Raw genomic sequence first — 20,071 nt, 5'->3', positions numbered from 1 at the left:
GTCTGTCCCTGGTCTGTCTCCCTTGCTATGGGCCTTCCTTCTTTGCCTCTTAGCCTCAGACTGTTGGCCAAGTGTCTCTTCAAACTGGGAAAGGCCATGCTGCACAGCCTGCCTCCAAGCGGGCTGCTCAGAGGCCAGGGTTTCCCACTTGTTGAGGTCCATCCCTAAGGCCTTCAGATCCCTCTTGCAGATGTCCTTGTATCGCAGCTGTGGTCTACCTATAGGGCGCTTTCCTTGCACGAGTTCTCCATAGAGGAAATCCTTTGGGATCCGGCCATCATCCATTCTCACGACATGACCGAGCCAACGCAGGCGTCTCTGTTTCAGCTGTGAATACATGCTAGGGATTCCAGCACGTTCCAGGACTGTGTTGTTTGGAACTTTGTCCTGCCAGGTGATGCCAAGGATAACTTTAATAATTATAAATATGAACCTAAACAAGATATGGACTGTCCCCTCCAAGGAAACGCAAGCTGAAGAAATGCAAGTTTTTGAACTAGCTGAATAAAGTTTAGCGTTTCAGACTATGAAGGGAATCCAAGCAAGCCTTGGGCAGGAGGTCTGGTCTAGAGGGTACAGCCACCATTTGCCTGAGGATAACATCCACAAGGTCGCCAGTTCGAGGCCACCGGCACTGTGCGACCTTGAAGCAGCTGACAAGCTGAGCCGAGTTATTCCATCTGCTCTGAGCGTGGGAGGATGGAGGCCAGGATGTGTGACCAGATCAAGAAAGAAACATCTGAATTGTTGTGGCTCTTGAAAGATAGAGCCTTCTTTCAATTGTAAAAATCCCTGCAGGGATTTAAATAAGCCTGCCTATGTAAACCACCTTGAATAAAGTCTTGAATAAAGACCAAGAAAGGTGGTATATAAATACCTGTACTATTATTATTATTATTATTATTATTATTATTATTATTATTATTATTATTATTGTCAAAATGGAAAGGAGCTGTCCAAGAAGGTGGATCTTTCACAGAAATTCTCAGGAGATTTTTGCTCACTGTATTTTTTTTTTATTAAAATCCTCTGTGTAGCTATCACAGAACAGCAGGAAATGTCATATACTGTACAGTACATACAATGCAAAAAATTCAGTGATGACATTTTCCCCTATTGAGACACATGCTATATAGAGAAGATGGGAGGGCAGCTTTTCCGCAGAGAAATTTACAAGGACATTCACTAGAGAAATATTAAAAGTCTCCTAGCTGTCCAGGTGTGCTTGGGAGTTTTCCCATCCTGGGTCCCCACCTATGAACCATTCTACTGACTAGCTGACTATATTTTACATGCACTCGAGCCTTGTAGAAACACAATTAGGTGAACTGTACCGCAGGCAGGATCCAAACAGAGCCCACAGGGGTTTCTCTGACAGTATGAGACCCTCTTGTTCAAGGGAAAAAAGCAAACCATTCCAGTAGTCTAGCGAAAGCCTCTTGGCACTAATCCTAAACAGCTCTTCGGATTCTGGGCAGGGTCTTTAGAAGAAAGCTTCTCTTCAATATTATCATTTGCAATCACAGATGCCTTGCTCCATACTTGCCAAGTTACAGGATAGGAACAATTAACTCTTTCATATATTCCTCACCAACACAAATCACTCACCCTATCAAAAATATTTCATTTAAAATAGAATTCCGACATGCGATCTGTCACTGGGTGACTTTACCTGTGAAAATGTCTTCCAAACACAGATCAAATGCAGTCATGCGTTGGCTCACTGCAAGACCATTTTTTAAACTCACAGACTTTTAACCAACCAAGTCTTTGTTTTAATAAGAAAGGAAGCAGTCATGTGGCTGGTTCTATCTCAACCTTGTGGGCTGACAGGTCCCCGGCCATCTTTTCTCCATCTTTGTTCTGCTGCAGAGTATACATTGACGGACCCAGTCGCAAAATCTTTCCACTGCCCAGGCATTCGTCCCCCTTGTAGAAAACGGCAAACTGAAAGACAAATGGCAACTATCTTTACAGCAGGTGAGCATTTTGGGTAGACAAGCAAACACAACATTGACAGCTCCTGTCTCAGTCACATTATGGCACATTTAACAATGTGAAAAAAAACTGATGACTGAGAAAAAGTCACTGGTGTACACAACACTTTGGAGAGACAAAAAGACATGTTGCACTCCACAATGCAAACAAAGTACAGCATGTACATTAAATACATTTTTCCTTTGATGTATCACTCAAAAGGTGCCTAGCAAAAGACTGATAATGAGATTTCACCTTACGTTGCTAAGGAAATCAGGATGGAACCAATCCAGGAAATTCAAATACATTTCAACATGGTTCTGTCAATTCAAGATTTGCATGAGAAGGAGTCCAGCTTAAGGCTGCGTTCCTTGGCAGACTAGATTCAATGGGACTTACTCCCAAGTCGATACGCTTACAGATAAACAAAGAATCAACTTAAAGCACCCTCGGTACATACCTGGCCAGGTGTCAGGGCCCTTATTGGTTTGACCAGAGTCACCCATACTGTCCCATCCTGATTTAGAGTTAATGTGCAAGGCACTAAAAAGAAAAGTTAAACATCCTTAGGAAGGTTTGCAGCCATGTCAAAATGACACTATCTTTCATCTGAATAAATGCTAATACACAATGCGAAAATCTTTTAACACCATCGATGTGCTCCTGGACTACAGAGTGCTGTGTGAAACAGCTCTATAGGAGATCATTATAACACTGTTCTAAGGTAGATGTGAACACCAGAGTCTGCTGCAGAATTGACCGCTGCTGACATCACTCCTCCTGCATGGCAGAGGTGGAAGCAGTAGAACAGCCAGAGGGGGAGTGTGGCAAGTATGCAGGCTCCACAATCTGCTGTGTAAGCGGCTCCTTCCACTTGTTGTTGGAGCCATTTGGGCAACCCACAGGCGTGCCCGCACATTGCTGTGGCTGCCCAAATGGCTGTGGGATAGGCTGCTTACAGGCACATTGTGGCATCTGCAGTACTTACCACCACCACCCCGTTACACTACTGGATGGAAGACGTTGGGAGGTGCTACTTAGGAGGATAAGCCAAGTTGTGACTCTGCCTTGGGAACTGCATTCAGAATCAACAATCACTTCTTCTCAGAGCAGGCATCTAGGAGAGATGGCCCTGCTCATCAAAGCACTTAACATAAGAACATAAGAACAGCCCCACTGGATCAGGCCATAGGCCCATCTAGTCCAGCTTCCTGTATCTCACAGCGGCCCACCAAATGCCCTGCAAGGCTTCCTGGGAATTGTAGTTAAGAACATAAGAACAGCCCCACTGGAGCAGGCCATAGGCCCGTCTGGTCCAGCTTCCTGTATCTCACAGCGGCCCACCAAATGCCCCAGGGAGCACACCAGATAACAAGAGACCTGCAAGGCTTCCTGGGAATTGTAGTTAAGAACATAAGAACAGCCCCACTGGATCAGGCCATAGGCCCATCTAGTCCAGCTTCCTGTATCTCACAGCGGCCCACCAAATGCCCCAGGGAGCACACCAGATAACAAGAGACCTGCATCCTGGTGCCCTCCCTTGCATCTGGCATTCTGACATAACCCATTTCTAAAATCAGGAGGTTGCGCATACACATCATGGCTTGTACTCCGTAATGGATTTTTCCTGGCAACAAACTGGCCATGTCCAGCCAGACTACACCGCTGTCACTGCCGCAGGATATTCTAACCAGAAAATTCTAGCCAGAATACGCAGCTCCTGTTGGCTGAGAGCACAGCGTAGACAGCTGCACTTTTCCATACTAAACTTTTGAGCGGTTTTATGGATTTTAACCTTTTTCCTTTCCTATGACACCGTAAAAAATATACCCCATGAAAAGAGTGCTATAACAAAACTAAGTCATAGGGACCAACTTTATGGGAGATATTTATAGAAAAAATGCATTGACTCCCTTCCCTTTCAAAAGTTGTCAAATTTAAGAAGTCTAGTCACCTAACGCCATCTGGTGTTGAAAGCGGAAATTGCAGTCCATCATTTTGTCCCGAACCAGCTCGGCGGGAGGTTCTTCTGCAATCCAGTGCACTCTGTTTGTCCTCAAGACATCTCTGTAGAGCGCAGGGTGATCTGTATTTGGTGCCTTAAAGTACAACAAATTTAAATTTACAAGTCGGGATGCTAGATCAGTACAGAAGCTAAACTGTAACACTGAGTATAGAGAACTGTATAGAGCAGTGGTTCTCACACATTTAGCACGGGGACCAACTTTTTAGAATGAGAATCTGTCAGGACCCACCAGAAGTGATGTCGTGACCAGAAGTGACATCATCAGGTAGGAAATTTTTAACAACCCTAGGCTGCAATCCTACCCACACTTATCCAGGACTAAGTTCCCTTTACTATCTTTATATACTTTTAACAACGATAGTAGCTTGTTAAAAGTACAAGTCTGTTACATTTCGCCAAATGCAGTCATCCCATGGTTGCATCAAATCTAATACATTAAAAATAAGATATTGAAATGAATAGAGTCCCGCCTGAAATTGGCTCGCGATCCACCTAGTGGGTCCTGATCCACAGTTTGAGAAACACTGGTAAAGAGAACTGAGCATAGAGGAAAAACAAGTGGAACCTGTTCACAAAAGTAAAAAATTAGCCTGCAAATCACTATTATGGCACTTCACACAAGGAAATACAATGTCTGAAGTGCTCTCTGAACTGGATCTTAGTCATCTCAATAATGCGCACAGCAACTCATTTTTATTCCCACCTTACAAAAACGGGGGAACTTAATACCCTTGAGATAATGTGACGTTTGTCTAAGGTTACACAGCACATTCACTAAACTCCATCCTAACAGCCAATCCCAAGACAAATATAAACAATAATTCTGATTCTATTTGGATTTGACTGGTAAACAGCCACTTCACCAGTTGGGTTTGGCTAGTAAGAATCACTTCCAGACAAACATTCAGGGAAGCTTTTATACACTGAAAGGGAGTTGATGGTGCAAATGTCCCTGTGCTTTATCAGGCCCCCAATGCACCATAAATGATTCACACATGACTGTGATTCCCTAAATGATTCCCTGCTACCAAGGGGTCTGGAAAAGCTCATCATGTTTGGACTCTACATGAAACTACAAATGGGTTTCTGTAGACTGACTTTCACAATCAGCTATTCTCCCACTTTAGGAACTAAGAAGAATGATTAGAAATTGGTGGGGTATTCACACAGGTGTTGGTGGGCAAAGTAATAAACATTTTTATAGTAACTTCTGCTGACTTTGCAAGGTTGTTTCAAACCCTGACTTTCTTTTTTTTTTTAATGCCGGATAATTAAGTTGCTGATAGCAAGATATTTAGGATTCACAAAAATTTTGGAGGAAGACAACACAACCATGAAACTTTCAAAAAAAAAAAGTTAGGGCTTTGGTAGAACAAAGCTAAAATGATACAGAATATTCTAAAGTGCTTCTGGGCCCAGGGAGACAGTGACCTGCTTTCTCTGCATTTTAGATGTTTTTATTTTTATAAAAGGCAAGAAAGTATTGGCTCTATGCAAATATAACACTTAAACATGATTCATTTTTCTACACTAAGGAGCTGAACTACCTGATTTCAGCATAATCTCAGAATACCTAATCTACGAATAGGGACTAGTCACAAAACTAGAAGGCAAAAGAATAGTTTAAAATGAATTTGCGCTAACCATCTTTAAGTGCTGCACCTGTACAAACCACAGTTACTGTTGAATCAGTTTCTTAACATACCATGGTCACTAGCGTTGAATGTTATGTCTGCACCAAACCAATAGTAAAGTTACAACAAACTTTGTAAATCATGTTTGCAAATCAGTTTCTTTGTAAATCAGTTTCTTAACATACCATAGTCACTAGGGTTAAATGTTATGTCTGCACCAAACCAATAGTAAAGTTACAAACTTTATAAATCATGTTTGTAAAACTTTACAAATCATGTAGTAAAGTGACAACAAAAAGTTTAACTTATCTTTATTATTTCTAAGATGAAATTAAATTACTTTGGAGTAAGATACCTTCCTGATCATTCCTTTCAGACTCCAACATATTTTTCAATTCTCTCTTAATCAAAAGCCAGTTTGAACAGGACATTAAAAGAAACTCACTTAACAGCTTTAGTTTCTTTTCTGTATGCAAAATCCAAACATCTTAGGCCAGTAGCAATCACATTCATTTCAGCAGGAATCATAAACGCAAACGCAAACTTACCACAAAGACATCCCCAGAGGCTATATTTTTGTCGACAACAAACCAAGCTTCTTTGAGGCCTCCTATCCTAGCTCTCTGGCCAATTGTGTACAAAAACCAACCTAAACAAACAAATAAAATACATTCAAAACCACATTCTTTAAGTCTTTCATTCCTGAAGAAATCACCATCTTCCATTTGTTTCCTATCAACAGATGAAAGTACCCTACTGATTAAAAGATTATTTCTACTTTTTAAAAGAGAAAACCCTATAAGAGCTAAGGGGGCACCCATTCACTATGACATTTTCTTATAAAACATTCACAAATAAAAGAAGCTTTTCTCTACATAGTCAAGTTTTCATCTTTTTCTTTTTAAGACTGAGAGTCCATTTGGGACCCTTTCACCTATTCCCTATGTAAACTGCTTGGTGAACTTTTTGGGGGGACTGAGGGTTGAAAAGTAGAATATAAATATTATTTTTAGTGATGATATAATCTGTGAGAGAGTTCAAATCTTTTTCTTTTCTCAAAATGTGTGCCTTTGAGGCAGTATTTTTATCAATGCAAGAGCTGCAAATGGAACAGCAACTATGACCCTGTCAGAGGAGAAATCAGGAGCTCTCCTTGGGCATTTTGTGACAGTGCTCCAGCTGCCTGTGGGTTGTGCTATAGTTTATCAAGGAAACAAATACACTCAAAAGCAATTTCAACTATTTGGTATTCACCACCACGCAGAATTCCACCAACATTTTTACTTAAGAGCATAAAAACTTACCCTGGTAAAGGTCTGTTCCAACCCTAGCAATTACTACTGTCCCTTTCTTTTCTTCAAAATCCATTATTCTGCTTTTGCAAGTCTATTCTAATTTCCAGCATTAACAAAGTCACTCCTCAAGCATGTTTATACTGCTTTGCAGTTTGCTTTAAGGAGATTAAAAGATCAAAACTTGGTTAATCTTAAAAAGTCCCCTCTCTCTTACACCAAACCACCTAATAAAACAGTCAAAGAATGCAACAACATAATTGTGTGCCACCTAAATTGAAGCTTTTATAGTCAGATGCTTTTGACATGGAGGATATTAAACTGCAAGCCCTGGGGCTCAAGGCCTGTGGACCACATACAGCCCAAGGAAGCTCTTTAAATGGCCCACATGATAATTGGGCTCTACCAGCGTCACACTCTCAGCAGTGTCACTTCTGCTGAGGCTCTAGAAGGGAGAGCAGACGGAGACCTCAGAAGGCAAGGAACATTATGGAGGAAGGGGAAGATGAAGGGGGTGAAAGAAGGTGATGCTGATGAGGTCTGGGGACAGCCTAATTATCACATGGGCAGCCATTTTAGTAGCGCCACCTCTGCCAAGCATTGCTTCGTAGAGCACCTCTCAGCTGCTGAGTTGCAAAATGATGCCTCGGCAGAAGCAGTGCTCATAAAAGGGCAGCCTGCGTGGTAACTGGGACCTCCCAGGCTCTCCCATATCTTGAAAGTTGGATCAAAATTGGTATATTTTCTGCCATTTGCAGCTAATGAGTTCCTACGTTAAAACAAAGTGCTGGCTGTCATCTGCTTAATGACATCACTTCCTGCTTAATGTTGTCACTTCCGGCCCTCAGCAAGTGCCATGGATGCTATTCAGTCCACTGTATGAAACCCCTGGTCTAATTCATTTAATTCAGGAAAGGCAGAACACACTGCTAGAGTCCATACCTGCTTCCTGCTCGTGAACATAGGGTCAGCAAGTCAGGAAACACAGATTCATAAATCTTTACGTTTCACAGCATGATTTTTTTTTTTAAAGGGAGGAAAAAAGAAACAACTGTCCATTTTTCCAAACACCAGTTAGTTGAATGACTAGATATCGGCTTACCCTTGTGTGTTCCAATGACTTTGTTATCTTCAATGGAAACAAAATTTCCTGGTCTTGGTTCTAAATACTAAGAAAGAAAGAAAAAAACTATGAGTAAAGCACAATCCCAGGCCACAATTTAAAAATAAAAGCAAAGCCAAACCCCAGCTTGAAATGAAAAATTTTAGAAAGAGAAACCCAATGCAAATATATAAAGTTGTGCATCTAACACCTCACCTCAAGAATGAACTTTTCAAAATTTCTTTCACCAATGAAACAGATTCCCATACTCTAAAATAAAACATATGAATAAATGCTCTGATCATCATCACAATCATGGATATTCTGACAGTCTTAATGCAGTGGCAAAGTAAGGATGCTTGTGCTCTCTATTCACCCAGAAGTATGTTCAGGGAATAAGCTTATTTAAATCAAAGCAAAGGCAGCATCTTTTCTTGAAGTACAAAAATATAAATGTAATAAGACACAAATAGTTTCATGCAGAAAGAATTAATTAAACTCTTTCCAGCTCACATGAAAAAAGGTTTTTAGGTTTGTCACCACCAGAACTGGAATTTCTTTGTCCCTGCTCTGGTTACAATCCTGACCACATGTCCATCTGTCCCCTGCACACTTAAAAAAACAAAAACAAAAAAACAATCCTTCCACTTGAAAGCAATGAAAAGATTGTTCCCCAATAAAAAAAGTGCACAATGCAGATCAGAACTGTAGTGGAGACAAAGTTCTGAAATCTGCTACCACAGTTCCACCCGATTTCATGGCCCCCTGTGAGATATCTATAAGAAAAGTACAGATTTAAAGGGCAACATTACGCATTCATTGTGACAGGTAGGTTGGCCTTGAGATTTAATACCCCATTTTCTTGACGGGTACTTCTGCCTAACAGCTAACAATTTATGCATAAGAATCATCTTCTTCCCAGTCAAGACTTCATGGAAATGTGCCATCAGTGAGGGTTGCAACAGGGTAAAAAGTGTGCTTTATGTATATCTCACACCATTAACTAACTCGCAGCATAAACTCATTGAAAGAATCTGGTGGCTTCTCTCCACTGAATGAAAATAACCAAAAAATGGTTCATGCAAATAAATGCCACAAGTTTGGACCATTAAATGCTGTCAAAAGCTGTATTTTTCTAGAGGTGAAATAATGAAAACCTCTATTACAATCCTAATGCACAAACATTCTTCCCAGCTGAACAGTATCTCAACAAACAGAAGGAAACCTAAGAGAACTCGACAGCTACACTCAATAGGATTATGGCTGTCCATGCAAGACCTTTTCAGTAAGGGCCGCCACGTGAGCCCTTTGAGGCCCAGGCAGTAAGTGTTACCATGCCTCTTTTCTCTGCAGGACATGATGAAGACGATGTTCCGCCGCTATCTTTCTTACAAAGCCTTTAGTCAACTCTCCTAGAGGAAAAATAGTTCTCCGCAAGGCTTCTTGTGAAATCTGACTGAGAAAGAAGGTCTGGTCTTTAAAATGATCTGCTCCCTGGAGAAGTTTTATAGCTGCAAAGTGAGGGGAAAGAAAGACACAAAATAGTATCGTTACAAGACTACACAACCTGGCACAAAGAGCATGCTCCACATACAGCAGCTTGGCTTAATATCCAGCCTCCCCCCCCCCCCCACACACACATCCCAGTCACCTAGAATGTGCAAAGGGCTGAGAACAAGAATGGATTTCTCTTGTTGGGTTGCAATATGGAGAAGGCAAGGAACAGCATGAAAAATAAGACCAAACTGCTTTCTCTTTTATGTATTCACAGGCTTCTCTCACTTTCATGGAAGTTTGGAGAACTTTAGCTGAAGGATTTCTTTCGTATCTAAACTTGCCAGCACAGAGGCGCTTGCGCTCTCACTCTCTCTCTCTCTCTCTCTCTCTCTCTCTCTCTCTCTCGTACACTGGTTTAGATAAGAAGTTTCTATCACTGTTTCCAGCATTCTTCTGAAGTTCTTCCCAAATGAGAGAAGACTTGAGCCCTCTGTCAAGCACAAAACTTCCCTGCCATTTCTTTCAGCCTTTATCATAGCACAAAGAGAGTCTGCAGGAGGCTGCCGGAGTCCTTCTTGCCAGGGGCACTTGCCCCAGGGGAGTGCACTTGTGGATGCCTTCACATATTTAGCTCATAGCACTTCTGCCTGAAACTTAAAAGGCTTGCGTTTCAAAAACTTTAAAGATTAAAAGATTCAGATTTCAAGCAAAAAATGTCTATCGGTTTTCTCATTGCAATAAACAATATGAGACATTTATTTCAACAGAACACAACGCACAAAAGATCATTTCTTCAATCCAGCCATTGTCCCACATATTCCTTCCACTCGCTTCAGTGGTAGGGGCAACACTACACACAGAGCTCTCCCCCACTTCAGAGAACAAGCTCAGGGGCTCTCCTATAGGGGCCATGGAAATAGGAGCAACTGGCTCCAATGCTACATTACAAAAGACACACAAGCCAGTCCATAACCAAATGTGACCACTCCAGCTATAACTGCACTACCCTTCCTTTGGATTTTAGACTATGTCTGAGACTCATTTAAGATGCTTTGGAATAAATATTTTTGGTGAAGGAATATCAATAGGAAACACTGCATCTAAATTAAAAACCCATCTGGATTTTCCTTTATTACAATATAATATGTTTTTGTGCCCACTATGCAGTAAAATCAAGTTAAGTTTGTTCAAGCCATGAGCCATAAAAAAATAGCAAATACTATTAAAAAAACAGTAAGGTAAAAAACCAGTCAGTCAATAAGCAATAAACAAACATACCCAAACTAGACAAGAAGCAGCACACAGTATGTATAACAGCATCTAATCAGCTCATATGACACTCAGTGACACACATCTTGGTTACTGTCGATAATGAGCCGTCTAACACGATGGTTTTGCCAGAAGCCTTCACCAAATGAGGAGAAAATAATGACCTGCTCTGCTATTTTTTCCCTTCTCAATTCCAATATACTTTATGAGAACTTTTGCAAAGTGCACTGAGACTTTTAGAGAAAAGGGAAGGCACGTCTTCCCGTAACTCAGCATGCCTTGTGCTAAATGACAATCACAACACAGGAGGCTCACACCAATCCCTGCTGTTTGTTTTCCTCATATCTAAGCATGGACATGATGAAGGAATAACTCTTGATTTTGTATTGTTCCGCTACAAAGCAACATCCTCAGAGACTGGATGACACACAACTAAGCCTCTGTCTTTTGATTTAAAAAGAGTGTGCATTGCCTAAGCGAGATCAGTTTCAGCTGAGCTTCCACCTGTTTTTGGCTCAGGGATAGAGCACATCCAGCTAGATTCCCACCTAGAGAACCACAGCCAGTCAGTCTAGACCAAGATGGGCCAAAGAGTTTATTTGATTTGATTCTGTGTAGGTCAGCTTCCCAAGATCTTAGGAACTCAAGCAGCAGTTCCCAATCTTTCCAGCACCACAATCTGGATTTTAATAGTGGACCACTTACCATTTCTTACTTCAAACCTATTTCTGAATAGTCCTTGTGGTTTCTGTATGTATTTCTGCTGGAATACTTCCTGATCTTCCAGGGAAGTCCTTGCATAATGTCCAGTGGCAATTGCATCAGCTCCTGGCATTTTAAAACAAAAACATGTATGATGACAAATTATAGGGAGAGAGAAAGTGCTACTGTTAATAAAATATTCAACGTGTTACCCACTTTTCTGGCATTGACATACCTAATTTTGCCCATCCCTTGAGATAAATAATAATAATAATAATAAAACTTTATTTTTATCCCGCCCTTCTCCCAAAAAGGGACCCAGGGCGGCTAACAACATATAAAACAAATTAAAACATAATTTCACAGATAAAAACATATTAAAAAACACATTAGCAGAACCCATAAAAACAGTAGTCAGAAGAGTCAGAATAAAAGAGCATAAAACAGCAGTTCTTAGAGGAATCGGGCCTGTAAAAAAGCAACTAAAAGATATATAAAAGATGTTAAAAAGGCCAGAACGTCAGAAGGCTTGGTTAAACAACAAGGTCTTCAGGCCTCGCCGAAAGGACTCAAGAGAGGGAGCCATTCTCAAGTCAAGGGGAAGGGAGTTCCACAACGTTGGTGCCACTACTGAGAAGGCCCTATTTCTTGCCGCCGCCCCACGTACCTCCTTAGGCGGCGGCACTTGTAAAAAGGCCTTCTCTGATGACCTGAGAGGACGAGCCGGATTGTATGGGAGTAGGCGATCTCTAAGATAACCTGGCCCAGAGCAGTATAGGGCTTTAAAGGTCAAAGCCCTTTTATCATCAGGATGTGCCAGAGCAGTATAGGGCTTTAAAGGTCAAAGCCCTTTTATCATCAGGATGTGCCCTTTTATGTATTCTATCACCAACAGAAGCACATCTGGCAGGAACACATGAGAAAGTTTTCTCTGTGGTGGTGCCCAGAGTATGGGACGTCCTTCCACAAGAGGCGAGATCAGTGCCCTCACTAAGTCAGTTTGGCATAAGAAGAACACCCCCCACCCCGGATCAGGTCAAAGGACCATCTAGTCCAGCTTCCTGGATCTCACAGGGACCCACAAGAAGTCTCAGGGAGCACACAAGACAACAAGATATCTGCATCCTGTTGCCACTCCCTTGCATCTGGCATTCTGAAGTAACCTATTTCTAGAACCAGGAGGCTGCATATACCCTTCATGGCTTGTAACCTGTGATAGGCTTTTCCTCCATCAGTCTGCCCAATCCCCTTTTAAAGGCATCTAGACCAGGTGCCATCACCACATCCTGTGGCAAGGAGTTCCACAGATTAATTACACACACCATTTGAAAATTTTATTTCATTGGGATTTCACACCTTTATTGCGGTAGTAACTTGTTTGAGATTTGCTTTTGGTATTATTGACTTGTTTGGGAGGCAAGTTTATTCTTTTTAATTTTGCACGTTTAGCTGCTTTGAGCATCTCACCAACTTCAGGATATAAATAAATTCCTGTTAGACAAGAGACTGATGTTAAAAGTTCTTCAGAGGATCCACTAAACAGAAATCAAAACACATTAGGTCCATGTCAGGTTACTACTGATCTTAACTTTTGAAAACAGACCTTAATTTCTTCATCAGTTTTTTGCTGCAGTAGAGATAGTACATACTTGAAAATAACTTACCAAGGTTATTCACAGCATAATGCAGAAAATGATTGAATTTGATGTTCCTATTGCATATAATATCAGGATTAGGAGTCCTTCCCAATTCATATTCATTTAAAAGATAACTGTAAAAAGCATGAATGATTATGACTATTATGACTATTATGACTATTATTATTATGACTATTATGACTATTATGACTATTATTATTATTATTATTATTATTATTATTATTATTATTATTATTATTATTTATACCCCACCTTTTTGCCCAACAGGCACACCAGGCGGCTTACAATTTAAAAGTACAACATGAAAAACAATTAAAAACAATTTACAATAATTAAAAAAATCTAAAAACAAACAAACCCCGTGGATTTTCATATAAGAAGCAAGAACGCCAGCCAGCCTGTCAACAATTAAAAGCTTTTTGAAATAAAAAGGTCTTCAGTCCACGCCGAAACGTTAGCAACGAGGGAGCAGTTCTCAGTTCTAAGGGGAGGGTATTCCACAGTTCGGGGGCCACCACCAAGAAGGCCCTCTTCCTGGCTGCCGCCCCTTTCACATCACTTAGTGGCGGCACAGTCAAAAGGGCCCCCCCCAGATGATCTAAGAGCACAGGCAGGATTGCAGGGAAGGAGGCGGTCCCACAAATACCCTGGACCCGAGCCGTAAAGGGCTTTAAAAGTCAAAACTAGCACCTTGAATTGGGCCCGGAACAGAACCGGCAGCCAGTGCAGCCGCCGGAGCAACGGCTTGACAGAGTCAAACCGACGTGCCCCAGCAACCACACGAGCAGCTGCGTTCTGTACTAGTTGTAATTTCAAGACCTTCTTCAAAGGCAGCCCCACGTAGATCGCATTGCAATAATCTAATCTAGATGTCACTAGGGCATGGGTTACAGTGGCCAGGTCCGTGCAGCTCAGGTATGGTCACAGCTGGCGAATCAGCTGAAGCGGAGCAAAGGCTCCCCTGGGCACCGCCGCCACCTGGGAATCCAGGAGCAGCTGTGGATCCAGGAGAACCCCCAAGCTGTGACTATTAGGTAATTCAGGTCACATTTAGAGAGATTTAGGGCCCAATCCTGTTGGACCTTCGCTTTGGCGTTGAGCTCCAGTACCAGGTGCCGGAAACATGCCATAAAGCACGTTCCGTAGAATGTATAATAAACGAGCCATACAGCACCCTTAGAGTAGGGAGCGCTAGTGCTGAGCCCAGCACTGGATAGACACCACCTGGAGCAAGACAAGAGCTGCAGGTGGTGGTGTGGGTTTTCAGGGAGGGGGGAGGCATTCCGAGGTGAGGGGAGGGCAGGGCAGACAGAGGAACCAGGGTCAGGGACAAAAGTATCTGCCGTATCCATTTTAGCACTGCTGCACCCGATTGAGCCGTGGGGGATAGGGCTCTTAATCGCTTATCATGTAGCATTATACACACTGTCATATTACATATGTTGTAAATCATAGCAGCACCTCAACAAAAAATTAAAAAAAAATGACAGAGATTCTTTTCTAAAGAAACTTCAGACCATGCTACCCAACTTGCTTTCTATAGTAGTTACACTCTGATGATGTCCTAAAAGAAATGGAAAATACCCCAGGATCTGGGGGGGGGGGTGGAACAAGAATTAAAATGACTACTAAAATAAGGCGATGAGAATATAAAAATATGAGGACGGGGAAAAAATTATAAAAATCTGCAGTGGGAAAATTCTCTGACACAGTGAGTTGCAACACAGGGGAAAAGAGAGGTACCCCAGCAGATATGCAGAAGGGCTTATGCACATCTACTTAACTTGTGGTATTCTACATCTCATCGAATTCATAATCATGCAAAGCTTGATTTTAGCAAATTGCTTAGGAAAACTCCCCTACCTAAATACATCATTCCAGTATTCTTTTACATAGGAAACCTGATGAAATGGAATATCCAGTATCTGACAAACTCTATATGCATCTTCACAGTCTCTGTCAGCAGAACAAACTCCTTTTTCATCCACCGTGTCCCAGTTCTTCATAAACACACCAGTCACCTCATATCCTACAGGGGAAAAGAACAAACAAATATTGAACAATTCTTTTGAATGTGAAAAACTTACCTGTAATATACCCTTTACAGATTGAATGAGTGGTTCTATGATCCTACTAAGCGGCTTTTTTGGGTGGGGAGGGGAGGCCATAACTCTTCACTGGTAGAAGGCTTGGTTTGCATGCAGGTGGTCTCAGATTCAGTAGCCAACCCCAGGTACAGCTGGAAAAGACTGTCTGAAACCCAGAAGATGCTGCTGCCAGCCAGTGCATGGACAATAGCAAGTTAGATGGACGGATGGTCTGACTCAGTAAGGCAGTTTCCTTGTAACCACTGCTTAGATCAGTGATTTTCAACCTTTTTCATCTCACGGCACACTGACAAGCCACTAAAATGGTTAAGGCACACCATCAGTTTTTGACAACTGACAAGCCACACTGTGCTGTCAGTGGGAAGCTCACACCCCCAACTGGCCCTACTAATAAATGATCCTCTCTAAATTTCCCGCTGCACACCTGGGGACCATTCGCGGCTCACCAGTGTACCATGGCACAGTGGTTGAAAATGGCTGCCTTAGATTTTTTGCTATAAAAATGATGTCTTCCTCAGCAGTAAACGTCCACTGCTAGTCTCTCCCTGAATTTTTAGGGGGGACCCCCCCATGCAAATTGTGTGTATGTATAAAACCCTGCTGTCACACATGCCTATTCCAATAACCAGAATGCTTAGTAGGAATACATCAGAAGAGCCCCGCTGGATCAGGCCAAAGGCCCATCTAGTCCAGCTTCCTGTATCTCACAGTGGCCCACCAAATGCTTCAGGGAGCACACAAGACAACAAGGGACCTGCATCCTGTTGCCACATTCTTGCACCTGGCATTCTAAGGCAGCCTGTCTCTGAAACCTGGAGGTTGCACCTACCCATCGTGGCTTGTAACCTGTGATATACATTTCCTCCAGAAATCTGTCCAAATCACGTGGCAAGGAGTTCCACAGTCTAATCACACGCCGGGTCATGAAATGTTTCCGCCTGTCTGTTCTAACTCTCCTGCCACTTAATTTTACTGGAGGTCACCTGGTTCTGGTGTTGTGCAAGAGGAAAAAGAACGTCTCTCTATTCATCTCCACATCCTGTGGCAAGGAGTTCCACAAACTAATCACATGCCGGGATGTGAAAGGCAGGGTAGGAGAAGAAATTGGGAAAGGTAGGGTGATGGGATGTGATAGACGGTTTGGCACAATGAGAGGATGCGGGGACAAAGGAGCGAATAAGCAGCCCATCCTGGGGCATTCCGTGTATAAATGCTTTTATGCGAATGCCCGAAGTCTACGAGCAAAGGTGGGAGAACTGGAATGTCTGGTGACAAGGGAAAATATTGACATAGTGGGCATAACGGAAACCTGGTGGAATGCGGAGAATCAGTGGGATACCGCAATCCCGGGCTATAAACTCTACAGGAGGGACAGGCAGGGGCGTGTTGGAGGTGGGGTGGCCCTTTATGTTAAGGAAGGGATAGAATCCAGCAAAGTAGAGATTGAAGGTGGGTCCGACTCCACCGTAGAATCTCTGTGGGTTAAATTACCAGGCTTGTGCAGCGATGTAATACTGGGGGCGTGCTATCGTCCTCCAGACCAGAAATCGGATGGGGACCTTCAAATGAGGAAACAGATCAGGGAGGTGACAAGGAGGGACAGGGTTGTAATCATGGGGGACTTCAATTATCCTCATATTGACTGGGTCAATTTGTGTTCTGGTCACGATAAGGAAACCGGATTTCTTGACGTGCTAAATGACTGTGGCTTAGAGCCCACTTAGTCACGGAGCCCACCAGAGGACAGGTGACTCTGGATTTAATTTTGTGCGGTACGCAGGACCTGGTTAGAGATGTAAACGTTACTGAGCCATTGGGGAACAGTGATCATGCTGCGATCCGTTTTGACGTGCACGTTGGGGGAAGAATACCAGGCAAATCTCTAACAAAAACACTTGACTTCCGACGGGTGGACTTCCCTCAAATGAGGAGGCTGGTTAGAAGGAGGTTGAAAGGGAGGGTTAAAAGAGTCCAATCTCTCCAGAGTGCATGGAGGCTGCTTAAAACAACAGTAATAGAGGCCCAGCAGAGGTGTATACCGCAAAGAAAGAAGGGTTCCACTAAATCCAGGAGGGTGCCCGCATGGCTAACCAGCCAAGTTAGAGAGGCTGTGAAGGGCAAGGAAGCTTCCTTCCGTAAATGGAAGTCTTGCCCTAATGAGGAGAATAAAAAGGAACATAAACTGTGGCAAAAGAAATGTAAGAAGGTGATATGGGAGGCCAAGAGAGACTATGAGGAACGCATGGCCAGCAGCATTAAGGGGAATAGTAAAGGCTTCTTCAAATATGTTAGAAGCAGGAAACCCGCCAGAGAAGCGGTTGGCCCTCTGGATGGTGAGGGAGGGAAAGGGGAGATAAAAGGAGACTTAGAGATGGCAGAGAAATTAAATGAGTTCTTTGCATCTGTCTTCACGGCAGAAGACCTCGGGCAGATACCGCTACCCGAACGGCCCCTCCTGACCGAGGAGTTAAGTCAGATAGAGGTTAAAAGAGAAGATGCCGGGTAAAGAAATGTTTTCTTTCGTCTGTCCTAACTCTCCAGACACTCCATTTGAGCAGCTGTGCCCTGGTTCTGGTGTTGTCTGAGAGGGAAGAGCCTGAAACACTACAGCCTTTCTTTGCAAGGCATCAAGGCCAAGCGCCGCCACCACATCCTGTGGCAAGGAGTTCCACAGATTAACAGAAATACGTTCTTTGGAAAGAAACATTTCCTGAGCAAGCTTGAGTCCTGCTGAAACCAAACGTGGACACCGATTCAGGGCTTAGGGGACGTTAATCAGAGGCTATCCTTCTTAGGGGGCTTGCCAGGAAGCGAGGACCAACCTGATCCAAGCCCCCTAGCAGGTGAGTCTTCAACTCCCAAGAACTACAACTCCCAGGGTTCCGTGGGGGGAAAGCGGCACCATGACACTGCTGCCGCACTATAAGGTGAAGTCATAGAGTGCGATCCTAGAGCGGCCTACTTGGGAATCTGAACTCAGTAGCCGTGAGGCGACCGCATGAGAGCGACCCGCTGCCACACACAGTGATTAAGGGGGCGGAGCCGCGCATGCTCCGCTTCAACTGGTAACTTGTGTCCGCACATGAGGCGAGTCAGGGGAAGGGACTGCGCATGCTCCGCTTAGAAAGGGGATGCGCGTGTGTGACGTGTCAAAGGACGGGACTGCGCATGCTCAACTCCAACAGGGGATGGACGCGCGCGTAAGGAGAATTACGGACGGAACTGCGCATGCTCCGCTCGTAGGCCAGGAGGGAGGCGGGTTTCACGCCTGAAAATCGTCCAATCAGATCGTGCAGCCCCCTGAAGGGGGAGGGGCGGGGCCTTCCCTCAGCAGGAGAGAGCGCACCGGCTACTGACCTCTGTGCCGCAGCAGCAGCGCCGCCACCGCGCTGTCCACCCCGCCCGACAGGGCGCAGGCCACGCGCCGCCGCGCCGCCCCCAGCATCCTCATGGCCGGCCAGCCGGCCGGGCTCCTCTTCCGTCTTGGCCGGCGAGGGAGGGGCGGCAGGGCCGGCGCCGCCTCCGGGCGGGGCCGAGCTCACAAAGGGGCGGGCGCTGCCCTCGGCCGGCCCCTCCAGTCAGGGCTGCAGCCGCAGGAGCCCGCGGGAAGCCTGTGGGACTCCCTGCCACGGTCTGGTGCTGCTTCCGGCCTAGCGCCTGCGAGGGAGGCCTCGTGGAGCGTCCCCTCTGGCGAAGGCTGCCTGAGGGAGTCGGCCTGTGGAACTGCCTGCCACAGGATCTGGTGTGGCTTCTGGGCCTAAAGCCCTGCAAAGGAGGTCTGATAGAGCGCCCCCTCTGGCAAAGTCTGCCCCAGGAGCCCACAAGAAGCCATCACCACCTCCTGTGGCAAGGGGTTCCACAGGCTCATGACACGCATGAGAACATAAGGCCAAGTAGTGCCAGAGAGGTGAGCAGGAATGCCCAAGGACAGAGGGAGAGCCTGCTGGAGCAGGCCAGAGCCCCAACTAGCCCAGCATGCAGAGTCTCACCATGGCCCCCTCCTGCCCCAAGAAGCCATCACATCTCCTGTGACAAAGAGTTGTACGGGCTAAGGAAACACACGAGAACATAAGGCAAAGAGGTGGTGTCAGAATGCTTGGCAGCAATACATATCAGAAGAGCCGCACTGGATCAGGCCAAAGTCGCATCTAGTCCAGCTTCGTAAGAGCCCTGCTCGATCAGCAAGACCATCTAGTCTAGTTTCATAAGAGCCTCGCTCGGTCAGGCCAAGGGCCATTAGTTCAGCTTCCTGGCTCTCACAGTGGCCCACCAACTGCTTCGGGGAGCACAAAGCCAACAGACACAACCTGCATCCCAGTGCCCTCCCCTGCATGTGGCAATCAGAGGCAGCCTACCTCTAGCCCCAAGACCTTGTGTATACCTACTACAACTTGTAACCTGTGATGAACTTTTCCTCCAGAAATTTGTCCAATCCCCGCTTAAAGGCTTCCACACAATGAACTTTATTTATATATCCAGCCCTTCTCCCCAAAGGGACCTATCACTGCTTCCTGTGGAACTCCTTGCCAAACTAATTACACGTGGGTAAAGAAATATTTTCTTCTGTCTGTCCTAACTCTCCCACCACTCAACTTTCATGGATGTCCCCTGGTTCTGGTGTTATGCGAGAGGGAAAAGTGCATTTCTCTATCCACTCTTAACACTGACAAGGAACTAAAATTGTCGAGGCACACCATCAGTTTTTTACCATTGACAAGGCGCACCATGCTGCTGGCAGGGGGCTCACATCCCCCAGTGGCCCTACAAATAAATGACCTCCCCCAAACTCCAGTGGCACATCTGTGG

The 20,071-nt window shown here is 44.4% G+C and overlaps 1 protein-coding gene across 1 annotated transcript; it reads right to left on the bottom strand.

Annotated features, from left to right (window-relative positions):
• Positions 1–1,011: 1,011 nt before the first annotated feature.
• TRMU (tRNA mitochondrial 2-thiouridylase) lies at positions 1,012–18,756 on the bottom strand. The gene is made up of 11 exons (XM_066633881.1): positions 18,623–18,756; positions 15,021–15,186; positions 13,164–13,270; positions 11,503–11,625; positions 9,370–9,542; positions 8,248–8,301; positions 8,032–8,098; positions 6,186–6,286; positions 3,932–4,076; positions 2,438–2,520; positions 1,012–1,947 (listed from the first exon to the last, which is right to left on the bottom strand). Exons 1-11 carry the CDS (start codon positions 18,714–18,716, stop codon positions 1,795–1,797), a joined length of 1,266 nt encoding a protein of 421 aa, XP_066489978.1. The 5' UTR covers positions 18,717–18,756; the 3' UTR covers positions 1,012–1,794.
• Between the last annotated feature and the right edge of the window lie 1,315 nt (positions 18,757–20,071).

The sequence above is a fragment of the Tiliqua scincoides genome, chromosome 7 (assembly GCF_035046505.1).
Source record: "Tiliqua scincoides isolate rTilSci1 chromosome 7, rTilSci1.hap2, whole genome shotgun sequence".
NCBI lineage: Eukaryota > Metazoa > Chordata > Lepidosauria > Squamata > Scincidae > Tiliqua > Tiliqua scincoides.
The sequence above is the reverse complement of the archived record's forward strand: the minus strand, read 5'-3'. Positions and strand labels throughout refer to the sequence as shown.